The following is a 21,418-nucleotide window of genomic DNA, read 5'->3' on the forward strand; positions in this document are numbered from 1 at the left end:
GTGAAATATCAATAGTAAATTAAAAAAGTAAACATATAAATGTAGGTAAGATATTTTAATTATGAACTTCGGCAGCTCAAACATTTAATTCTTTCAGACTTCTTAATTTTTTTTTATCCGTCGTGCATCAGCCGTATTAAAATCTGTATGTAACCACTCCGTATTTTGTATCCTTTTTTATTTCCATCATCCGTGAAAAAGTACAGAAGGAAGAAAAAATGGAATTCAATGGGCATGACGGGATCAGCTGGACGATTTGGACTTTGATGATGTTGCTTTACTGGTGCATAATGACAATCACATGCAAGCTAAGATCACCCAAGTGGAGGAATCCGCAGCAAAGCTCAGCCTTTCCATTAGTAAGGGTAAAACCAAGTCCATGAGAATGAACACCACCAATAACAATCCCATAATGCTGGAGAAGGGAGCCATTGAAAATGTTCCATCATCATTTACGTACCTGGAAAGCATTGTTAGCATGAACGGAGGAACAGATGAAGATGTTAAAGTCAGAATAAGAAAAAAGAAAAAAAACAGAGCAGCATTTAACACCTTGCAGAAGATATGGAAGTCGAGGGACATAGCTTCGACCAAACTGCAAATTTTCAGTACTAACGTCAAAACCGTCTTAACTTTATGGATCTGAAACTTGGCGGTCTTCAAGGACCATCTTAAAGAAAATCCGAGCATTGATTAACAAGTGCCTTAGAATTCACTTCTTCTGAGAGTTTGGTGGCTGGAAGCCATCAGGAACGAAGAACTATGGGAGAGAACAGGCCAAGATCCAGCTAAAAAGTATCAGCAGCAGAAGGAAATGGTTATGGATCGGCCACACTCTACGATAGCCAAAGGAGACCGTCGCCAAACAGGCACTGGCATAGAACCCATCGGGAAAACGTCACCATGGAAAACCAAGGCATACATGGAGAAGAGAGATGGAGGCAGAGGGCTACAACCTGGAGAAGATAGCCCACAATCGTGTTCAAAGGAAGCTAATTGTTGATGGCCGATGCTCCACCATGGGGGAGAAGGGTGATGATGTAGTCCGCGACCTATCTACATTATATCAACCACCGGAGTGTGTGCATGAGTTGTTTTGAAGCCCAAGCTGTACGGTATGACCTGGAATAATGTGCTACAACTTGGAAAAAACTTCCACGACTATTCCAAAGTTGCACGTGTTGATTTCCCTGAGTGTCAGGACCAAGTGATATAATAGTGGGGATTATAGTTGTGGTGTTTCTGCTCCAGACTGGAACTAAACTCAGGCAGAGGGAGAGTCAGAGTCATGGGGATAGTAATGGGTGTTGTGGGACGGGACCCTTAATATAAATCTGAATCTTGAGCCCTTCACCTGCCTGCCCATATTCCAGCTGAAACGCATTTTCATAGAACTGCAGACGTCTCGCTGTGGTCTCGTATAAACCAGGTTTCACTCAAAAAGTACAGAATTTCATCAGTCAAATACATTTTATTGGAACAATGTCAAAACTATTAACCTGACGACAACGACAACAACAGCAACAACAAAAAAAGGAATTAATACGAACGTCAGTCATCTTTAAAAGTCTGTTCTATATTGAACAACTCGCCTCGCTGACACTTTACTAAAACGAACAGTTAAAAAACAAACACGTATCGTTCACGTTTCGTCGGCCCACACGGTGTGGACGTCGCTGTAGGGTCCATAGCGGCCGTACACGTCCTTCCCGATGATGAGGAAGCACAGCGTTTTGTTTCCGGATCGTTCCGCCGCCACCCTGCAGGCCATCGGCAAAGGCATGGCTTTGATCACGCCCATGGTTTTCCATTTGGAGAAGCTTCCGTCACTGCGCTCCTGCGCCACATAGATGTAGTAGCAGTCCATGGTGGCGGCGTCCGGGTCTTCTTCCTCCACGTTCCAGAGCAGCGCGATTCCTCGCGGGTTTTTGATCCGTGCCACTTTCACAACGGGCTTCTGAGGCATGGATTTGCTGGCGGCTGCGACGGGAAGCTGGTGCGGGAACGGAGTGTGTGGGAACGGCGGAAGTCTGGACTGCAGGGCCGCCTGTTAAATCACACGACGTTAGCATCTTAAGGAATTGATCAGAGCTCGCGACAATCAAAAAAATTAACTCAGGAAAATTCTTTGCAAAAATGTACAACGAATTGAGGAAAAACAACAGCAGCAGCGCTGTTGAGGAAAAACCTAACAGTATGATCAAAATGTATACAATTACAAAATGATTAAACTTCACCTTCAATAAACAAGGAATTAAATAACATTTACAGAAAAATTTAATAAAATAAACCATACAAATCTTTTATATTTAAGCTAACAGAAATCTGATTTTTTTTAAAGTGTAAAATACAACAAAATCTAAAGTTATTTTTTAAAGATCGAATGTTTATATTTTTAAGGGAATGTCATTTTAATGTATATTGAATTTTTCTACATACAATGCCTTTGCACTCTTAATAACAACAACTTTAGTCTACCTTTAATATTGTATCAACATCCTCAAACGTTGAATTAAAATGTTCCCGAGATATTTAACAGTTATTCCCCGAAATCGAGTCGTACATGAGCTAATAGCCGACAAGGCACGTCGCACCGAGTTGTCTATAATCCGTGTACGATGAGATTGAGTGGAATAACTGTTTTATTCTATCCACATTCACTGGATTTTGAGAAACAGAGCATTTTTATTTTCTTGTAAATTTGATAAATAAAAGCTTTATAAAAAATGTCTGATAAAATCATTTCCACTTAGAATGTAAACAAACCGGGGAAATGACCGGAGCAATTTGTGAAAAATGCGATAACAATATTTCTTGAAAAAGATGCGCTCTTACCATCAAATACTTTTATTCCATATTTTGTTACTTTGGGGGGGGGGGGGGGGGGGGGGGTGTTTGTTTTCGAGTAGAGTTTTTATTTCGTCCTCGGTTGGTTCAGTAACACGCTCTGCCATTTTGTTTTTCTCTCCTCACGGTATATGAGGTGATATCCTGGTAGTAGAGTAGCCAATCAGAGCGCGTGGTTGCTCATATCCAGTGAATGTGGATAGTGTGTGTTTATATATTCACGCACAAACACTTAAAATACAAATTTTAAAATTACTTCAAAAGCATTCACTTCATGTCTTGTTTTCATAAAATTTGGGTTTTATTTTATTTAATTTTATATGCTTCATAATTATCAGGCGCTTCATCCAAAATATTTGCATTAGTATAATTTTTGTTGACTTCTTTTTTAAAATATATAATTTTACATTTTTTATTCGGTGTCAGCTCACATAATGTTTCTAATTAACGCAACAACTAATGCTTCGTTCTAAAGACTTACGTTATAATTTTTCTTTTTTACTGATTTCAAAAAAATAAGAATGTGTAAAAAGGATGAATCAGTGTGATATCAGTGACCTCTGAGAGGATGAACTGATGATGTAATGATCGTACCTCTGCTTCCTGCAGCTCGAGCGGTTTCTTCTCCGTCGCTCCAAGGCACAGAATCCCACCACCTTCTGTTAAAGACACGACACGCACTCGTTTCACACCATGGAAGGAACCTTTTAACTCTTTAACAAAGATAAAGATCATGTGGTTCATCATCACCACAATCCTCAGCTTACCCAGGGGAGATGGGTTACTGTCCATGTTGTCCTGTGAGCAAGAGAGAGAGAGAGAGAGAGAAACATTAATAAGAAAGAACAAACATCATGGTTTCAGCCAACAGGTCAGAGCAGCATTATTACCTGTGATGACGTCTGAGGAGAATCGATGTGCTCGGTCCCATTTTGTTTACACACTGCCACAGAAAATGCACGCGCACACACACACACACATTTAGTTCAGCATCATGTCTGAAGCACAGTGCTGTGAATTTTAAATCCAGAACTAAATCGCACTGCATTAAAACCACACACAGAGAGAGATTCCCCCCCGCCAAGTATTTGTTCTAATACAAACATCACACTCAGAACTTTATTGTCCTGGATGGAACCCTGACCTTCTCATCACCGTCCGTGTTTTATCTTCAGCCTCAAGTTCTGATTTGAAATAATGATGTGGCGAATTCGAAGAATAAATTCTCATTATTGATCCCTTCTCTGTCTCACTGATCAAATTTACACAAACAGAGACTTCGAGAAGATTCAAGATAAATAAGAAACAAAAGATACAAGCTCATTTTTGGGATGATGAAATTCTCAGTGCTGTATGAATGTCAGAGAAAAGAGACGCAAGAGTGAGAAAAAAGGTACAAATAACAAAAATGCAGCAAATGAAGTGAAAAAGAGAAAATAAAAAAATATTACAACATAGTTTTTAAAAAATGCAATCAATTCAAAGCAATATATACAAACAAATATCAGTGAATTTAAAATGTAATACTGAAAAATAAAGCCAATTCAACAACAAAAAAAAAAACTAAAAATAGCATTTCTTTAATGCATGTTACATATAAATTAAATATAATAAAAGTGAAAAATGGAAAACAAAAAGAGAAATTTTAATGTAAAAAATGTTAAAATAGTGTAAAAGTAATGTTGATTTTATAGGATATACAAAATATAAGTGAACAATAAAAAAAAAAATAAACAACACATTAAAGTAATATAGTCCAATGATTCAGATTTTTTTCTTATTTACTGAACATCTTTCACTGGTTAATATTTTCACCCATAGTGTTGGATCAGGTTCAGAGAAATGAGAAAGAATAATAAACTAAATTATTTTAAAAAAAATAAAATAAATAATAATAATAATAAAATAACTTGCTTTTTTTGGTTGAAAGATTTACTCATTAATTCTTTAAGAATTTTTTCCTGGCACAATTCAAACAAACGTGAGACGCTTATGTTCCAGATCTATAGTGTTCGAAACAAAAAGACTCCTTCAACATTTTCTGTGTTATTTAGAAACACACAAATAAATAAATGTTGGGGAGGGGGGTTGTCTGAACAGAACGCACCTTCGCCGTCATCTGTGAGGTCCACGATCTGATTGTTGGCACGCTGAAAGTGAAAGAAAAGAAAATCAGATCAAACGGAGCTGAAGCGCGTTCCGTCACACTCAAGTCCAGAGATGGAGTGAAAGAGGAAAAGAAGACAAAAAGCTACCAAACTCTGCCAGAAGCCTTCTTTCGGTTTTCTCTTCACGCCTTCTCTGCTGGCAACGTCTACAACCACACGGGGAAAAGACAGAGAGAGAGAGAGAGAGAGAGAGAGAGAGAGAGAGAAATAAACCTGAGTTCCTGGTTCAGGAAGAACAAATCAAATCTCACTCAGATCTGTGACGCAAGAAGTCAGTGAAGATGATGAACACACACCTTTTGATGACGACGTGCTGGAAATCCCTCCGTTAGCAGAACTGAGGAGAAGAGTGAGAAATAAATAAATAAACAAACAAAAAACACAAACTTAAAAAAAAAAAAACCCTCATGAGGATTCTGAACTCGAGATTAGAACTTTGACCCGATAATGCACATGATCAGCGTTTTCAGAGATAATCACTGATCTCTACACTGAACGTATTTTGAGGCCACCGAGTCGTGTGCAAAAGTTGGCATCCCCTCAGGAGAAACTTTCAAGCCAAAGGATTTAATTTACAACCCCGATTCCAAAAAAGTTGGGACAAAGTTCAAATTGTAAATAAAAACGGAATGCAATGATGTGGAAGTTTCAAAATTCCATATTTTATTCAGAATAGAACATAGATGACATATCAAATGTTTAAACTGAGAAAATGTATCATTTAAAGAGAAAAATTAGGTGATTTTAAATTTCATGACAACAACACATCTCAAAAAGTTGGGACAAGGCCATGTTTCCCACTGTGAGACATCCCCTTTTCTCTTTACAACAGTCTGTAAACGTCTGGGGACTGAGGAGACAAGTTGCTCAAGTTTAGGGATAGGAATGTTAACCCATTCTTGTCTAATGTAGGATTCTAGTTGCTCAACTGTCTTAGGTCTTTTTTGTCGTATCTTCCGTTTTATGATGCGCCAAATGTTTTCTATGGGTGAAAGATCTGGACTGCAGGCTGGCCAGTTCAGTACCCGGACCCTTCTTCTACGCAGCCATGATGCTGTAATTGATGCAGTATGTGGTTTGGCATTGTCATGTTGGAAAATGCAAGGTCTTCCCTGAAAGAGACATCGTCTGGATGGGAGCATATGTTGCTCTAGAACCTGGATATACCTTTCAGCATTGGTGGTGTCTTTCCAGATGTGTAAGCTGCCCATGCCACACGCACTAATGCAACCCCATACCATCAGAGATGCAGGCTTCTGAACTGAGCGCTAACAACAACTCAGGTCGTCCTTCTCCTCTTTAGTCCGAATGACACGGCGTCCCTGATTTCCATAAAGAACTTCACATTTTGATTCGTCTGACCACAGAACAGTTTTCCACTTTGCCACAGTCCATTTTAAATGAGCCTTGGCCCAGAGAAGACGTCTGCGCTTCTGGATCATGTTTAGATACGGCTTCTTCTTTGAACTATAGAGTTTTAGCTGGCAACGGCGGATGGCACGGTGAATTGTGTTCACAGATAATGTTCTCTGGAAATATTCCTGAGCCCATTTTGTGATTTCCAATACAGAAGCATGCCTGTATGTGATGCAGTGCCATCTAAGGGCCCGAAGATCACGGGCACCCAGTATGGTTTTCCGGCCTTGACCCTTACGCACAGAGATTCTTCCAGATTCTCTGAATCTTTTGATGATATTATGCACTGTAGATGATGATATGTTCAAACTCTTTGCAATTTTACACTGTCGAACTCCTTTCTGATATTGCTCCACTATTTGTCGGCGCAGAATTAGGGGGATTGGTGATCCTCTTCCCATCTTTACTTCTGAGAGCCGCTGCCACTCCAAGATGCTCTTTTTATACCCAGTCATGTTAATGACCTATTGCCAATTGACCTAATGAGTTGCAGTTTGGTCCTCCAGCTGTTCCTTTTTTGTACCTTTAACTTTTCCAGCCTCTTATTGCCCCTGTCCCAACTTTTTTGAGATGTGTTGCTGTCATGAAATTTCAAATGAGCCAATATTTGGCATGAAATTTCAAAATCTCACTTTCGACATTTGATATGTTGTCTATGTTCTATTGTGAATACAATATCAGTTTTTGAGATTTGTAAATTATTGCATTCCATTTTTATTTACAATTTGTACTTTGTCCCAACTTTTTTGGAATCGGGGTTGTATTCAGTTTTACAGACGAATGGCGAGAAAAACATTTCTGAACGTGACACATCACTTCCAGCTTTCTCGCATGTTCCACAGCTTTAGATGGAACTATAAATGGACACAGACTCGAATCGCTGACAGGCTGCTGTGGTGTAAGAGGAATAAAACATCATCAGGACGCACAGATATCAGAAATTAATCAACGGCAGGGTCCTGCAATTCAGCACAGTGACTGAATGTTGATTATTTTCCTTTAACAGCACTTATTCCTCTTCTACCACAGCAATTTACCAATCAACACAATTTTATTCATTAAAGATCAACACATCACATTTTATCCGTTTATAGTTACATTTCACGTTGTGGCACATCCAGGAAACAAGACGTACATTAGAGCAGCGATAAACAGTCGCTTGCTCACAGACCTCTGGTTTTTTTTCCCCCCTCTCTCCAAGTTAATAAGACCCCCCCCCCCCAAAAAAAAGCATAAACTCAGAAAATGTTGGAAAACTGAAATTTCCAGCTTGACCTCTGACTGTTAGAATAAAGTTAAATAAATATTAAACAAACATCTCCTTACAGATCAACAACTTTAGTTTGCATCTGTGGCGCTGTGCTCGTCCGTTACTATGGAAACGATGATGTACGAGTGTGTAATATAAATCTGTGATTTGCAGCTGCACCTGTGACTGAACAGAAAATGAATCTGACCAATCAGAATCCAGAACTCAGCAGCGCTGTTGGTGGAAATATTCTCCAGCCAGTTGTGTGAAGCCAGACTATGAGGAAAAGCCTCCTGTAGCCTGTAGGTGGCACTGTTCACCCTTCAGACAAGAAAACTTGCACTCCATTCATCAGAGAACACAAGATGAATTTGTTTTTCACTGACTTAGCAAAGTGTTTTAGAGGATAAGGCTGCACATGAATCTTACTAATGCAGCATGGAGCATTTCAGAGCTCGAGCTCCTCCTGCATCCCAAAACAGAGGTATTTAGAGAGAGAGAGAGAGAGAGAGAGCACAAGAGACAGACAGAAAGACAGAGGAGACAGAGTAAGTGAGAGAGAGACACACGGAGAGAAAGAGCACGACCAAGACAGAGTGAGAGACAGAGCACGACAGAGTGAGAGACAGGAGACAGAGTGAGAGAGAGAGGACAGAGAGATGCAGAAAGAGAAACACACAGAGAGCAAGACAGACAGACAGAGAGTGAGGGAGAGAAAGAACAACAGAAAGACCAACAGAGAGACAGCTAGACAGATGAACAGACAGACCGAGACAGGCAGACAGAGAGAGAAACTGGATGGATGAACAGAAAGCCCAGGCTGTTTGGTGAACAGCTCTAATGATGATCATGTTTTTCCTCAGTGTTAAATTCCTCATGAGTGAATCTTCTCTCTCCAAGATCACAACCCATTTGCAGAAATTAATTGTAAAGCCAAAAAGTACGATTCTACCTAAATTACACAGAGCGAAAGCTTCACTCAACATTTAAAATGTCTTTATTCTGAAGTTTAGGAATCACCTACAAAACCTAATGGCTTGGACTGTGTTCATTTTTCAGGTCGACAAATTTTTTTGCATTAACATCAACAAGCAATTCCAACTAAAGCAAGGGTGCCAAGTTATAGATAAAATCATTTAAAATCTTAAATAAATAAAAAGATAAAACAAATACGGATAAGGAAAAGCCTTTAAAAAAACCTACGAACACCGAAAACCCCCACTGGATTAACAATTTAAAAAAAAAAAAAAAGTGGATTAAGAGTCTTTTATTAAAAAAAAAAAAAAACACCAAACACTGGATTCAGAAACAAACGAATAAACAGATTGAAAATCAGCTCTTACTCTTCAGATGAATAAGAAGAAAGATCATATGAATAGTCTTGGATAATTAAAACATTCTAAATAAAAAAAGAAATGATTAACAACTTCAAAAAAGAATTTTAAAAAAAGATTAAGAATAACATTCCTGTTAAAAAAATAATACTCCAGGGGTAAAACACATTAAAAATGGTCTTTAAAAATAACCAAATGAGTGAATAAATTAAATAAATGAATAAACAAATAAATTAGAATGCATTTAAAAATGAAAATTAATTCGAATGTATTTAAAACAGAGTGGAACAGATTCCTCAAAATGTTAAAACAGAAATGAAAGATGAACATCTTTTTCACATTTTAATTTAATGCTATAAAGTCCAAGTGCAGATAAATCACGATGTGTGTGTGTGTGTGTGTGTGTGTGTATACATGATGCGGCAGGCACAGTGAGCGTGATCCCGGTGATGCAACCAAACAGAGCGCTGCATTTTGCACCGTTCAGGAAGCAGCTCTGGCAAACGCACGCTATTATTAGACTCTGGAGACGAGACAACGACGTGCTGAAGCCTTTTTTTAGCTTCGGTTTCTGTGTGCGATTTCTCAAGTCTCTGAAAATACAAAGACCCGATGCCAAGAGTCTGTTTGTAAACATGAGAAATCAATACAAGTACTGCATTCCTGTGTATATAAAAAGAAGCGTGTCTCCACACACACACACACACACACACACACACACACACACACACAACTGTGGAGTCAGTGTTCTAGATTTCAGAAGTAAATTTGTCTGCTTGTTGACTGATCTGAAGGAAACACGCGTGTACAGTATACAGGTTTTGAGGGAAGAAGTGCTGCTGTGTTTCTGCCGATGCTGTGAGCAGCCATGTGGATCTCAAGTCACTTGCTGAACTGAAGCTTCAGCAGTTGTCGCAGGTTTACAAATAGGAATTCTGAGTTGAGGGGGCGTTTTCTTTGGTTTTACCCATATATGAAACTTGTCTATGAAATTGCCAGTTTGTATTACAAACATTACAGAATTTTTTTTTTTAAAAGGAAAACTGTCACAAGTCAAGAAGGGTGCCAATACTTTAAGCAGAGGGGGAAATTTACAAGAGACCAGTTGTTGACTGTCAAAACACAACAAACACCACGAGTCATGTCTTTTCCTCCGGGTGAATCTCAGAGATGCATACAGTGCACGACACAGAGTTGACTATCTGAAGGACTCCACATAGTCCTTTAGCTGAAGAACTGCCAAGGACCGTGTGTTCGTCGGCGTGCAACAGCATCCCCACGCTAAACAAACTCACGCACGGACTGCTCCAAATCAGATCAGCAGACCTCAATTGAACATATCTGCGCGATGCCCTACACCCACAAGTCTTTCGGCGATCAGCAACAAGTGATGGGGCAGGATCGTGAATCTGGAACCCCTGAGCTCAGACCAGGCCCAGAAGTGACAGATGTGTGATTAAGTCATCAAATCCTTGGAGAAAGCAGGAGGGTTTTTCGGCAGCTGTGCCTGTGACTGAGCAGTCCTATTAGGATCCGCTTTGCTCACCCTGAACAGGGAGGGGGCGAGAAAAGGTGCCCTAAACATAGTCTGCTTCACCCCAACCTGTCTGGATAACCACATCCATTTGGCACATGGAATGTGCAAACTCTAACGGACAATGCAAACTCCGACCGACCAGTGAGATGAACCGCTCTGGTATCTCATGAGCTTCAGAGGTTTGACCTGGAGATTGTTGCTCTGAATGGGACCAGAAGAGCAGGGGAAGGACAACTGAGAGATGATCAAGGAAGCTACACCTTTTTCTGGAAGGGGTTGCCTGAAGAACGCAGAATCCACGGCATTGGTTTTGCAATCAAGAACGGTCTCATTGGAAAGCTGACAGAGCTCCCAGTGAACATCTGATGATCTTGCATCTCCAACCTGCATCTGAACGTCATGCAACTGTCAGCACGTATGCTCCAACCCTTGGTGCTGATGATAAAATGAAAGAAACCACCTACGCCAAACTAGACTCCATCCTGACAGCAATCCCAGAATTGGATAAGGTAATCCTTCTCTGAAATTTCAACATGAGAGTGGGAAAATGCAAACGCCTTTGGGAAGGAACCATTGGGAAAAACAGAGCTGGCAAGTGAAACACCATGGGCACTTTGCTCCTCACAAAATGCACTGAACATGACCTCATCGTAACAAACACGATCTTCTGTTGGAAGCAGAAGTTCAAAGTTTCCTGGCAACATCCTCGCTCAAAGCATTGGCATTTGCTTGATGACATCATTGTTCAAATCACGTGACCAGAAAGACATCCTGTCAACCAAGGCAATCACCAGTGCAGATGACAAACAGATCACCGCCTCATCTGTTCCAGAATCTGTCTTAACATCCGCCCCAAAAGAGACTTGCATGCCACACTGCAGCCAAGAAATTCAACATCTCCAAACTTCCAAGATCTGGCAACGAAAACAGAATTTCACAAACGCCTGCTCAAGGAACTCCCAACAAAAGTACTCCATCCCAGTTTCCAACCACTGGGACGAACTGAAGAAAGCCATCACAGCGACCTGCACAGAAACGCTCGGCTACCAAAAGAGGACGCACCAAGACTGGTCCGATCACAACAACCAAACCCTGCAACGGCTGGTTGAACAAAAATTAAGTTTTCCTCAAACTCCAGAAAGATCCAAAGTCCACAAAAGGCTTTGACATCAGCAAAGCAAAGCTGTTCTGCAGAAAGAAACTAACAACTTGAACAAATGGTGGATTGACAAGTGTGCTGAAATCCAAGCCCTTGCTGACAAAAATGACACCAGAGGCTTCTGCAATGCCATGAAAGCCATCCATGGTCCCTCCATTCAAGGACAAGTACTGCTCCGGAGCAAAGAGGGCCGGTCTCCACTGAAAACCAAAGACGAAATCAGTGCAAGATGGAAAGACCATTTCGAAGACCAACTGAACATCAGTCCTTCCATCAACGACGAAGGAGTGATCAGTTGCCTGCTGAGCAAAGATCCCATGGAAGACCTCAATCGAACACCAAGTCTGGAGGAACCACATTGAGGAGGAGGCAAAGGAAAGGACGTGTGCAAAATCCGGACCACCTGCGCCTTCCCACCACCATCTGCAACAAATCCTGTAAATCAAGGATTGGGCTCCTCAGCCACCTGAGAACCCACCAAGACTGAGCTGCCAACGACGAGGAGAACATCATCCCTGCTTTCGAGGGAGAGCCACGATGACCCCATGTAGTGAGCACAAAGAGTGAACAGGGAGCTGGCGGAGAGTCGAGCTAAGAAGGTAGATTTTATTTGTGTCACGGGATCTAAAATTTAACCCTCTGGGGTCTAATGGGCTCTACTGATTTTGGCATGCTTTGATGTTTGTCAATTTCAACAAACCTCAGTATTTTCAGTCATATGACTTTTACGTATTCAGCACAAGTTCAGCTACAATAATATCCGTGGAGTGTGTCATGATCGTACTTTTTAAAAAAATGACAGATAAATGAAGAGGCTGTAAAAAGCAGTTTTCGAACTGTGTTGGAATGTGTGAAAAAACATTACGACAAACCGTTCTGGCCACTTGAGGTGATTCTGTTCAGTCTTAGGCCCTGTCCACACGGCAACGGATTCAGGTGAATCTGATAAAATTGTTTATCGTTTCGGCCTGGCGTCCACACGGCGCCGGCATTTTGGGTGCCCCACAACGATATTTTTTGAGAACGGGTTCCAGAGTGGAAAAATCTGGCAACGGCGCCGTTGCGAAGTCGTCTGGATGAGTAGAACGGATTTGTTTGCGATGACATCACAACCACATGACTAGAACAAGCAGCACTCTCGCTGTTCCACTGCATTGCATTCACTTTTGCATACAGCTTTTCTTTTAAATAAACAAGTAACTGAACCATTTCTTGAATTTCTTTTTTTATTGGATAAGACTGCTTTTCAAAATGTTCTCACACAATAAGAAAATTAAAGTTATATAAAACTCTGCACACTAATAAAACTAATTTGTACACACAGAAGGTACGATTTCCTCGCATAGTTGCAGCCATCTTGTTGTTGCGTGTTTGTTCCTGACAGTGTTTCACACCGGGTAGAAGAAGGGGTTTATGTGCATGCGTCTACTACTTCTATTGTTCTGGTGTCTCCGATGGGACTGTCTTACAGCGCCCCTAGAGGTGTGGCATGTGTATTGCATCGTTTTCAGCAAGCGTTGCGTTGCCATATGTATCTGATATTTTACTGATCCGTTGCCCATGTGGACGCGATATTTTTTTAAATAAAATCTCGTTGCCGTTGTTGTGTGGATGTAGCCTTAGGAACGGACCAAGCACAAAAACTCGCATCTGCTCTATTGATTTGGACAATTAACTAGCCATCCAAAACTGTATGCCCTACTGCTTTGGGATAAAGGGTTGGCAGTGGGAGGGGTAATCACTCTTCTCACTGAAAATGCAAAAGGGACTGTTTACAGATCAGCCCAGGTAAATGCCGCCCCCATCCCACAAATACCGTTTACAAAGAAACAACAGCTGAAAAGAAGTCATTTTGTAATGTTTATTTGAACATCTAAACAGTATTTTTGAACATGTGCAGAAATATTAATCATCACTATCTTTTGTGCCACTTTTCAAAACAGTTCCTGGTCAACTGGAGGCAAAGGGGAACCTCACACTCCTTGCACTTCCACGGAGTGTTCTGTTTCTTGCCCCTGTCCATCCTGCACAGGATACAGGTCTTGCGTCCGTACGATGCCACCTTTCTGATACTGGCGTTCAGCGCAGCCACTGGAACAGGCACATGATCAGACGCCGACTGTTTGGCAGGGGTCTTCTTTGACACACCACACAGCTGTGAAATGAGCTCCTCCAGGAAGGCCTTGTGGGTCAGTGTTTCCTGTTGGTTCAATGAGGTCAGTTCTTTGTGCAGGATGTATGCGTTTGTGGCAGCAATGTCTAAGAAATGCAGGAACAGTTTCCGGTACCACTTCATAGATTTCTGCTGTGCTGTGTAGTACTGAAGAAGTTGGCCAGATAGGTGAACACCCCCCATGTACCGATTGTACTCCATGACAGGTGAAGGGCATGGGAAGGTCTTGGTCATCCAGGCGCCATGCTTTGGTTTCACCCTCCGCTGGATCGTGTGCCCAGTGAAGGCCGCATGTATCGTGGAGCAGACAGAGACCTCTCGCGTGTCCATCCACTTCACAAAAACCAGAGGACCGTCCCGAATCCACCTGAAAGATCCTCTGTTTGACCTCTTACTCAATGCGTTATAGGCACTGCGTGGACAGTCCTTTCTGTTGTCCCGGTATGTCCCACAAGCAGCAAAGTTTTGTGCATGCAAGTCTCTGAAGAGCTTTGGGCTTGTATAAAAACTGTCCATGTACACATGATATCCTGAACCCAGGCACGAACGAGTCATGAGTGACATTACAGAGTCATATGAAAGTCCTTGGCCAGTGTGAACGTTGGTTTTCCCCGTGTACAGAGCAAACTCAACGGTGTACCCGTTGCTCGAGTCAGCAAGCACAAACAACTTGAAGTCCCACTTCGTTGGCTTTGCCTTCATGGAGTGCGTCACACCCGTGTTGACCTTGGTTGCCACCGTTCTTTCATGCACTGCAAGGTTCCTGCGAGGATGATAAAAGGCTTTGCTGGCGTTCCGAATAACGTCCATGAGAGGTTTCACCCGGAACAAGCAGTCGTGTTCTGGTGTTCCCCGCCTGTTGTCGTTGTCTCGGTCCTCATCTGGATCGCTCATGTGAACGTTCCAGGAAATGGTTCTGTATCTGTCCCTGGACATCACTGTTGCTGGGAACGGGACGGAGAAAATGCAGTTCTGCCGCCAGTAATCCCTGATGTGGTCCAGCTTCACCATCGTCATGTAAAAAATGAGTCCGACGTACTTGTAGAACTCACTGACCCCAACAGCGGTCCACTTGTACTTGTGCCCTTTTGCAGCATTCTTGGCAGCCTGTTTAGATTAGATTAAAGATGATTAGATGTGATTCAGCTTTATCATCATTGTGCAAAGTCCAGTTACCATCGAACCAGAAACGCAAAAGAATCGGATTACTGACAGATAAGTGAGGTATAAATAATTACCTGTTTGTTTGTGTTCTGACACAACGTCATGACCGTGTCCTCAGAGAAAAACAATTTGAACAAGTTCAGAGGAGTGTGGGTGTCTGCTGAACTCAGCTGGATGCCAGGAGCTCGTGCTGGATGAAAACGTATCTCTGGTGGAGCCACATCGGGGTCCTCCTCTGTTTTCCAGGACAGAACTGGCTGTTCACCTGTGTGCTTCGTTGCCTGTACGTGGCGTGCCTTGCGTTGCCTTTTTCGCCTTGTAGACTGTGGCTCTTCTGGTGCGTCGTCGTTTCTGTAAATACAATAAGAGTATTGAGGAACTGCGGCATATTCAGTAAAAAACAAACAAGAAAAGAGAACAAACAAGTGACGGTGCGCCTTTTATTTAGTCAAGAAGCAAGCCAAGATTACGCTCTACGCCGCATGCATATCAACCGATACGCTCATAAGAAACAGAAGAAATATTTACACTTACTCGAGTTGATCTCCGGCTGGATCGAGTCGAAGTTCAAAATGACACCGCTCATCATCAGTGTCGCAGTCCTCAAGATCCGATGAACTACTGAAATTGTCATCGCTGTCCTGAATCATCCCAAGCGCCTCCTGAGCATCAAATCCGCATTCCATCTCGCAACAAATTTTACCTCCAAACAGGTCACCTAAACTATGGCTGACAGATTTTATCCTGTTTACGGTGGGCGTTCCCACCGCGAAAGAGAAACCAATCGAAACCGGAAGAGTGAAAGTGATTATCATGCCGTTACCATGTGAACAGTCTTATGAATGTCTAATACCCCTTTTCCACTAAATCAGTTCCAGGGCTGGTTCGGAGCCAGTGCTGCTGCTGGTTCACAACTTGTTCAACTTGCGAGCCAGCTGAGAACCAGTTTGCTTTTCCATCGCTCGCGGTGCCACGTCATTACGTTGCTGTATACGTCATTATGTCGCTGTATACGTCAGTTACGTCGCTACGTTTGCTTAAACCTTGGCGCGAATATCAAAGCAAAAACAACACGGAAGCAGTAGCAGCAGCAACAACAACAATAATAATAATAATAATAATAATAATGGATGACTTCGCGTTTGTACAGCTGCGGCTTCTCGCCGCTTAAAAATGGCGATCTTTCGCGGTCTTGTTATTGTTGTTGGTCTTAACAACTCCGCCCCCCCGCTGACATAAGCGGTTCTTTCCTCTGGCCCAGCAGAGAGTTGGTGCTAGCCTGGAACCGGTTTTTCTGGCCCCAGAGCCAGTTCTTTGTCAGTGGAAACAGAAAACCCGGTTCCAAACTAAGCACTGGCCCCGAACCAGCCCTGGAACTGCTTTGGTGGAAAAGGGGCATCAGTGTGCGCTCAGCACTCCGATTCTCGTGTGACGGAGGTAGGTGACAAGTTTTACGTCCCATCTAATTGAGGCAATTTAAAAATATAACATTATTTGGCAGGGGGCACATAAAGTGTAAAGTATAACATTTGTCAATATGTTTATCGTGCTTGTATGATAAAAACTCAAAAGATATTTATCTAAATACATGACCTACTCATTCTAAACTTGCCAGGCTTCGCTGGCGAAGCTCTTGACCCCAGAGGGTTAAAGCCGAGTTAAACCATCAGTGATGAGAAAACAACAAATGAATCTTGTATATTTAAAAAAAAAAAAACCCACATTCAAAGATGTCCACAAGCGCTGGCGACCGGCGGTTTTCTCCGCCTACACAGACGATCTGCACCGGCCACTCGGTCCCAGAAAGAAACAACAACTTGCCTTTCAATCTTCAAGCGATTTATATCGTCTCCGCTACCCACAATTTACTGCAAATCCAATTATTTCACCACGAAACTGTCTTCGATTCAGGTCTCGGATGACCGGAAGTGACGCCATATTTGTTGATAGACTCTCGCGCTCTGATTGGCTGAGCCAGACCACATGATCACGCTGTAGCTTATGTAGTTATGTTACACAGCCAGGCAGCATACTACAGGGGGGAACCGAGAAAGCCAAGCACACACACACACACACACACACCTGCAGGGAAATTTCATACATATTTTGCAAGTACAGGGAAACGGTGAGTAATTATGAGCTGAGAGTGCACCAGAAGCCACCAGAAGGCATGTACATTTCAAATTTTTCAGGGGGTGGGGGTGTGTGCGCTCCCAGACCTCCCTTTGGCAAATTCCAGAGCTGCCTAGGACTGTTTTTTCACCAGCTAATTCAGGTTTTCTGGAGAACCATGCACACTGAGTTTTTGATAAAACTGAACATCACTGAGTTATTAAAAAAAAATTAACTCGATTCAGAGACCATCGAGTTCAACCAATCAGGAAGCTGCACTATTTTCTCGCTCCGCCTACATTCTCATGTTCAGAGCCCTTTGGAACCAAATTCACTGGAAAAATTTCAACTTACTGTACAAAGTCTTATTTAAAAAACAATATCAAGCGTAATAGAGAAATAAAATTATTAATAATAATTAATAATAATAATAAAAATACAGTTCTAAAATAATAAATTCCTAATGGTGTTTTTATTTACTGATTTAAAATTAAAAAAAAAAAAAAAGTACCTGGTCACGTTTTGGATCACTTCCTCCGTTTTGATATCAGATGTCGGGAGATGCTTCTGGAATTCAGCGGCAGTGAAAGAATGTGGACACACACACACACAAAGTCAGGATAAAACTTTTCACACAGGAAAATTATTATTAAAAAACACAGTGAGTGTTTGGACTTCACTAACAAGATTTTCAGGTCATTAGTATGATCGAGTGGGTGGAGTCAATTTCTTCAAGACAAAGTCCAACAAACAAAAAAAATCATTTTTCAGAGACTAATGATACTACAATGAAGAAAGTGATGCACTGAGGGACAAAAAAAATTTGTTTAAAAATAATTAGTGGCATCTCAAATGAGAATGACGACAAAATTTAAAGAACGGGGGGGAAAAAAGTGTGTCAAGTTTTCCCTTTAACACATATGGCCCTTTTCCACTACCCTTTTTCAGCTCACTTCAGCCCAACACGGCTCGCGATTCGACTACCTCAGAGCAGCACGACTCGGCTCGCTTCAGCCCTGCTTAGCCCCCAAAACTCGCACCGTTTTGGAGTGGGGCTGAAGCGAGCCAAACCGAGCCGAGTGGGGCTAGGGGCGTGAGGAGACACTCCCCTGTGCACTGATTGGTGAGAAGGAGTGTCCTCACATGCCCACACGCCCCGCGAGCATGCTGGGATCTGTAAACACCGTAAACCCGGAAGAAGGAGAATTACGAGAATTATGAAGCCTTATGCGCCTCGCCTCATCTATACGCTCTTGCCAGTATCTGTTTGCGTTGTCGGTGACAACAAGCCACAGCACCAAGACCAGCAACACTAATGACTCCATGTTTATTGTTTACTATCCGGGTCGTGAGACTACCGCTTAAAAGATCACTGATATCACTGTTTGCGCCGCCTAACGACATCACGTGACGTCCACCCACTTTCGCTAACTCCACCCAATGTGTCCACCCACTTCCAGCCAGCACGGTTCAGCGCGGTTGTAGTCGAAATGCAACTCCAACAGCCCCACTCAGCTCGACTCAGCACGGCACGGCTCAGCCCAACTCAGCTGTGTTGGTAATGGAAAAGCAGCAATACACACACACACACACACCATGATACACTGCTCACTATACACCTGCAGTCCGTGTAAGCGACGTTCGATACGCTTTATGTCCAGTCAGTGGGTGGCGACACCATCTCAACCAAACGGATTCCAATGACAATGACCACGGAGGGGTCAATTGACCTTTTTACCTAAAAGGCCCACAAGAGGGTCATTTGACCCTTTTTACCTAAAAGGCCCACAAGAGGGTCATTTGACCCTTTTTACCTAAAAGGCCCACAAGAGGGTCATATGACCCTTTGGACCCCCTGTGGACACTCCTTTTGTTGTGGAAATGTGGCTGTTAGCGGCTCACAGAAGTCACTTGAGTCACAGAGTCGCTTGAGCCGTGTTTTTGCATGTGTGTGTGTGTGTGTGTGCCCATATGGTGGATTTATAAACATATGGTGGATTTTTATGCAGTGAATCATCAGGATGAACGAGAATTTGGGATCAAAACTCTTGACATTTATTGTTAAAAAAAATCAAAACAAAACATTTACAATGAATGAAAAAGCAACTGTTTTCCCAGTTTTCGTGTGGAAAGTTTTTGCAGAAGTAACTGTTATTTTTGTGTGCCAAAAATAGAAAAAATATATTTACAAAGAAAAAAGCATATTTACAAAGAATGCAAATGAGTGAAATACATTTGAGCAGTCACTCACAATTCTGGCACAGCCATTGCTCCTTTCTGCATTTCCCACATGTATATTTATAACAGCCAACACAGCGCACAGTTGCACGATTGTCCTTGCATTTGATTTTAGCCTGACACTTGGCTCTTTGTCCGAATTGTGGTGTGGAGGGTTGTTGCTGAAGCAATTGCTCCTTTTGGACCTTTTTCATACCCACGTGGGAGTGAGCCAACTCTCTTGCCAGTTCAAACAGGAAATCCACCCGTCTTTCCTTTCTCCCAGTGCATAATTGATAGAGCACGTGGGCATTCAGTGCTGCAATGTCTATCATGTTGTAGAACACTGATATTGGCCAGCGCCTTGTTCCTGCGCGGACAGTGTATTCCCGCACCATCTGGTCCATGATATCGACGCCGCACTTTGTTGTGTTGTAGAGTGTGATGGTGTTTGGCTTCTTTTTGGCGGTTTCCTGTGTCTGAATCGTGCTGTGCATGCTGCTGAGAACATATACTGTCTTCTTCCGCTTGGGCGCATACACAGTCAGTGTGGCACCAGTGGATGAAAATACCTGGGTGGTAAATTCATCGCGGTGCATCTGTCGAGTTGATGGTGGAATTTCTTGGCGAATCCTGTTGACTGTGCCGAGGATGGTTGAATTCCGGCTAAGTAGTCGTTTTGCAAGTGACAGTGATGTAAAGAAATTGTCTGTGGTAACATTTCTGCCCTTGTCCAAGAATGGTTCCATCAGCCTCATGACTACACTCTCAGACACTCTCTCCCCACGAGGCCGAGTGGGGTCCTTGCCAAGATATGGGAGGATGTTGCAGACGTATTTGGTTTTCAAGTCACACGCCACCCAAAACTTGATACCAAACTTGTCTGGTTTAGTTGCAATGTACTGTAGGAAACAGCAGCGAGTCTTGCACGGGAAAAGTTGTTCGTCAATGGTGATGTGTTGACCAGGGATGTAGGATGTGATGCAGTTGGTGACAAACAATCCCCATATGTTTGAAATTGCAGCAAACCTATCAGTCTGTACTCGCTCGCTGCGGGTGTCTCTGTCATCAAAGCGCAGGTGATGCATGATGTTTTTGAAACGCCCTCGGGACATGGTTTCGATGATGTGTGGGTTTCCCAGGTTTTTCGACCAGCAGTCATGCAGTGATGGCACCTTGATGATTCCCCTCATGATGGTGATGGAAATAAATGCCATTAGTTCAGGTATGCCCATGAACCAATCCACATGCTCAGTTTGCTTCGCATGTTGAATTGTACAGTCTCGTATGATGCCAAGCATGTCCAGAGTGATGAAACAAAGGAAGCTCTGAAGGCGACTTGTGATTGACCTCCTGGCCTTAGCGGTTGGCTCTCCATCTGCGCTGTATGGCGTTGGTGGGGTGAAATGTGGACCCGTTCCCACCTGTTCTTCATGCCATACTGTGCCATCTTTTGCAGTCTCTGCCACATCAGTCGCTAGCCGAGCTCTCTTTGTTGGTTGGGGAGCACTCTCCTCATCTGTAGCATGAAAAAATGTAATTATGAGCAATGGGAAATTCAAATGATATCACAAATGCAAGTATAGAAGCTAATCACTGCAAAAATGGTTTATTTTTCTAGTTTCAAGTAATGTAGTAAAAATCACCTCTAGTATTTTTTAACTAGAACTAGTAGTTTTTGGGAAATAACTATTATTTTTACATTGCAATAACTAATATTACCTGAAGACTGAGACAGCTCGGAGTCTGAATCCACCTGGAGATTGATGTCTTCTCCATCCGATTCGCCAGGGTCAGCTCCATCCAGGATCATTTCCAATGCCTGTTGAGTGCTGAATCTCTGCATCTTCGTTCCTTGGAGAGGAGCTTCTTTCACCACAAAATTCTTGAGGGAAATGAAGCAGTAGTCCACATGCACTGGTATTTATCCATCTAACAATTGCCAGGTTGCATTCACATGAGTCGTTATGGTCACATGGCATGAGAGATTCACACGCTAATTCAACCATTATCTGGTTGCAGTCATATGATTCGTCATGATC

The 21,418-nt window shown here is 42.4% G+C and overlaps 1 protein-coding gene across 5 annotated transcripts in view; it reads right to left on the reverse strand.

The window, feature by feature from the left end:
- Positions 1-1,451: 1,451 nt before the first annotated feature.
- The window catches only part of atf7ip2 (activating transcription factor 7 interacting protein 2), a 44,017-nt gene continuing 24,050 nt past the window's right edge, over positions 1,452-21,418 (reverse strand). For 3 of the 5 annotated variants that reach the window (XR_009650815.1, XR_009650817.1, XR_009650816.1), the window contains 4 exons: positions 21,099-21,261; positions 19,411-20,895; positions 17,671-17,726; positions 5,318-5,352 (listed from right to left, as the gene is read on the reverse strand). Coding sequence is in view for 2 of the 5 variants with exons in the window: in XM_060901095.1 (XP_060757078.1) it covers positions 13,626-14,990; positions 15,122-15,398; positions 15,582-15,791; positions 17,671-17,726 (1,908 nt within the window). In the remaining 3 variants the exon portion in view is untranslated. Of the gene's footprint in view, positions 2,048-3,441; positions 3,507-3,614; positions 3,646-3,737; positions 3,791-4,954; positions 4,998-5,102; positions 5,162-5,311; positions 5,353-13,557; positions 14,991-15,121; positions 15,399-15,581; positions 15,792-17,670; positions 17,727-19,410; positions 20,896-21,098; positions 21,262-21,418 lie in introns of those variants that run through there. The other 2 variants (XM_060901096.1, XM_060901095.1) reach the window with 2 other exon arrangements.

The sequence above is a fragment of the Neoarius graeffei genome, chromosome 20 (genome assembly GCF_027579695.1).
Source record: "Neoarius graeffei isolate fNeoGra1 chromosome 20, fNeoGra1.pri, whole genome shotgun sequence".
Lineage (NCBI taxonomy): Eukaryota > Metazoa > Chordata > Actinopteri > Siluriformes > Ariidae > Neoarius > Neoarius graeffei.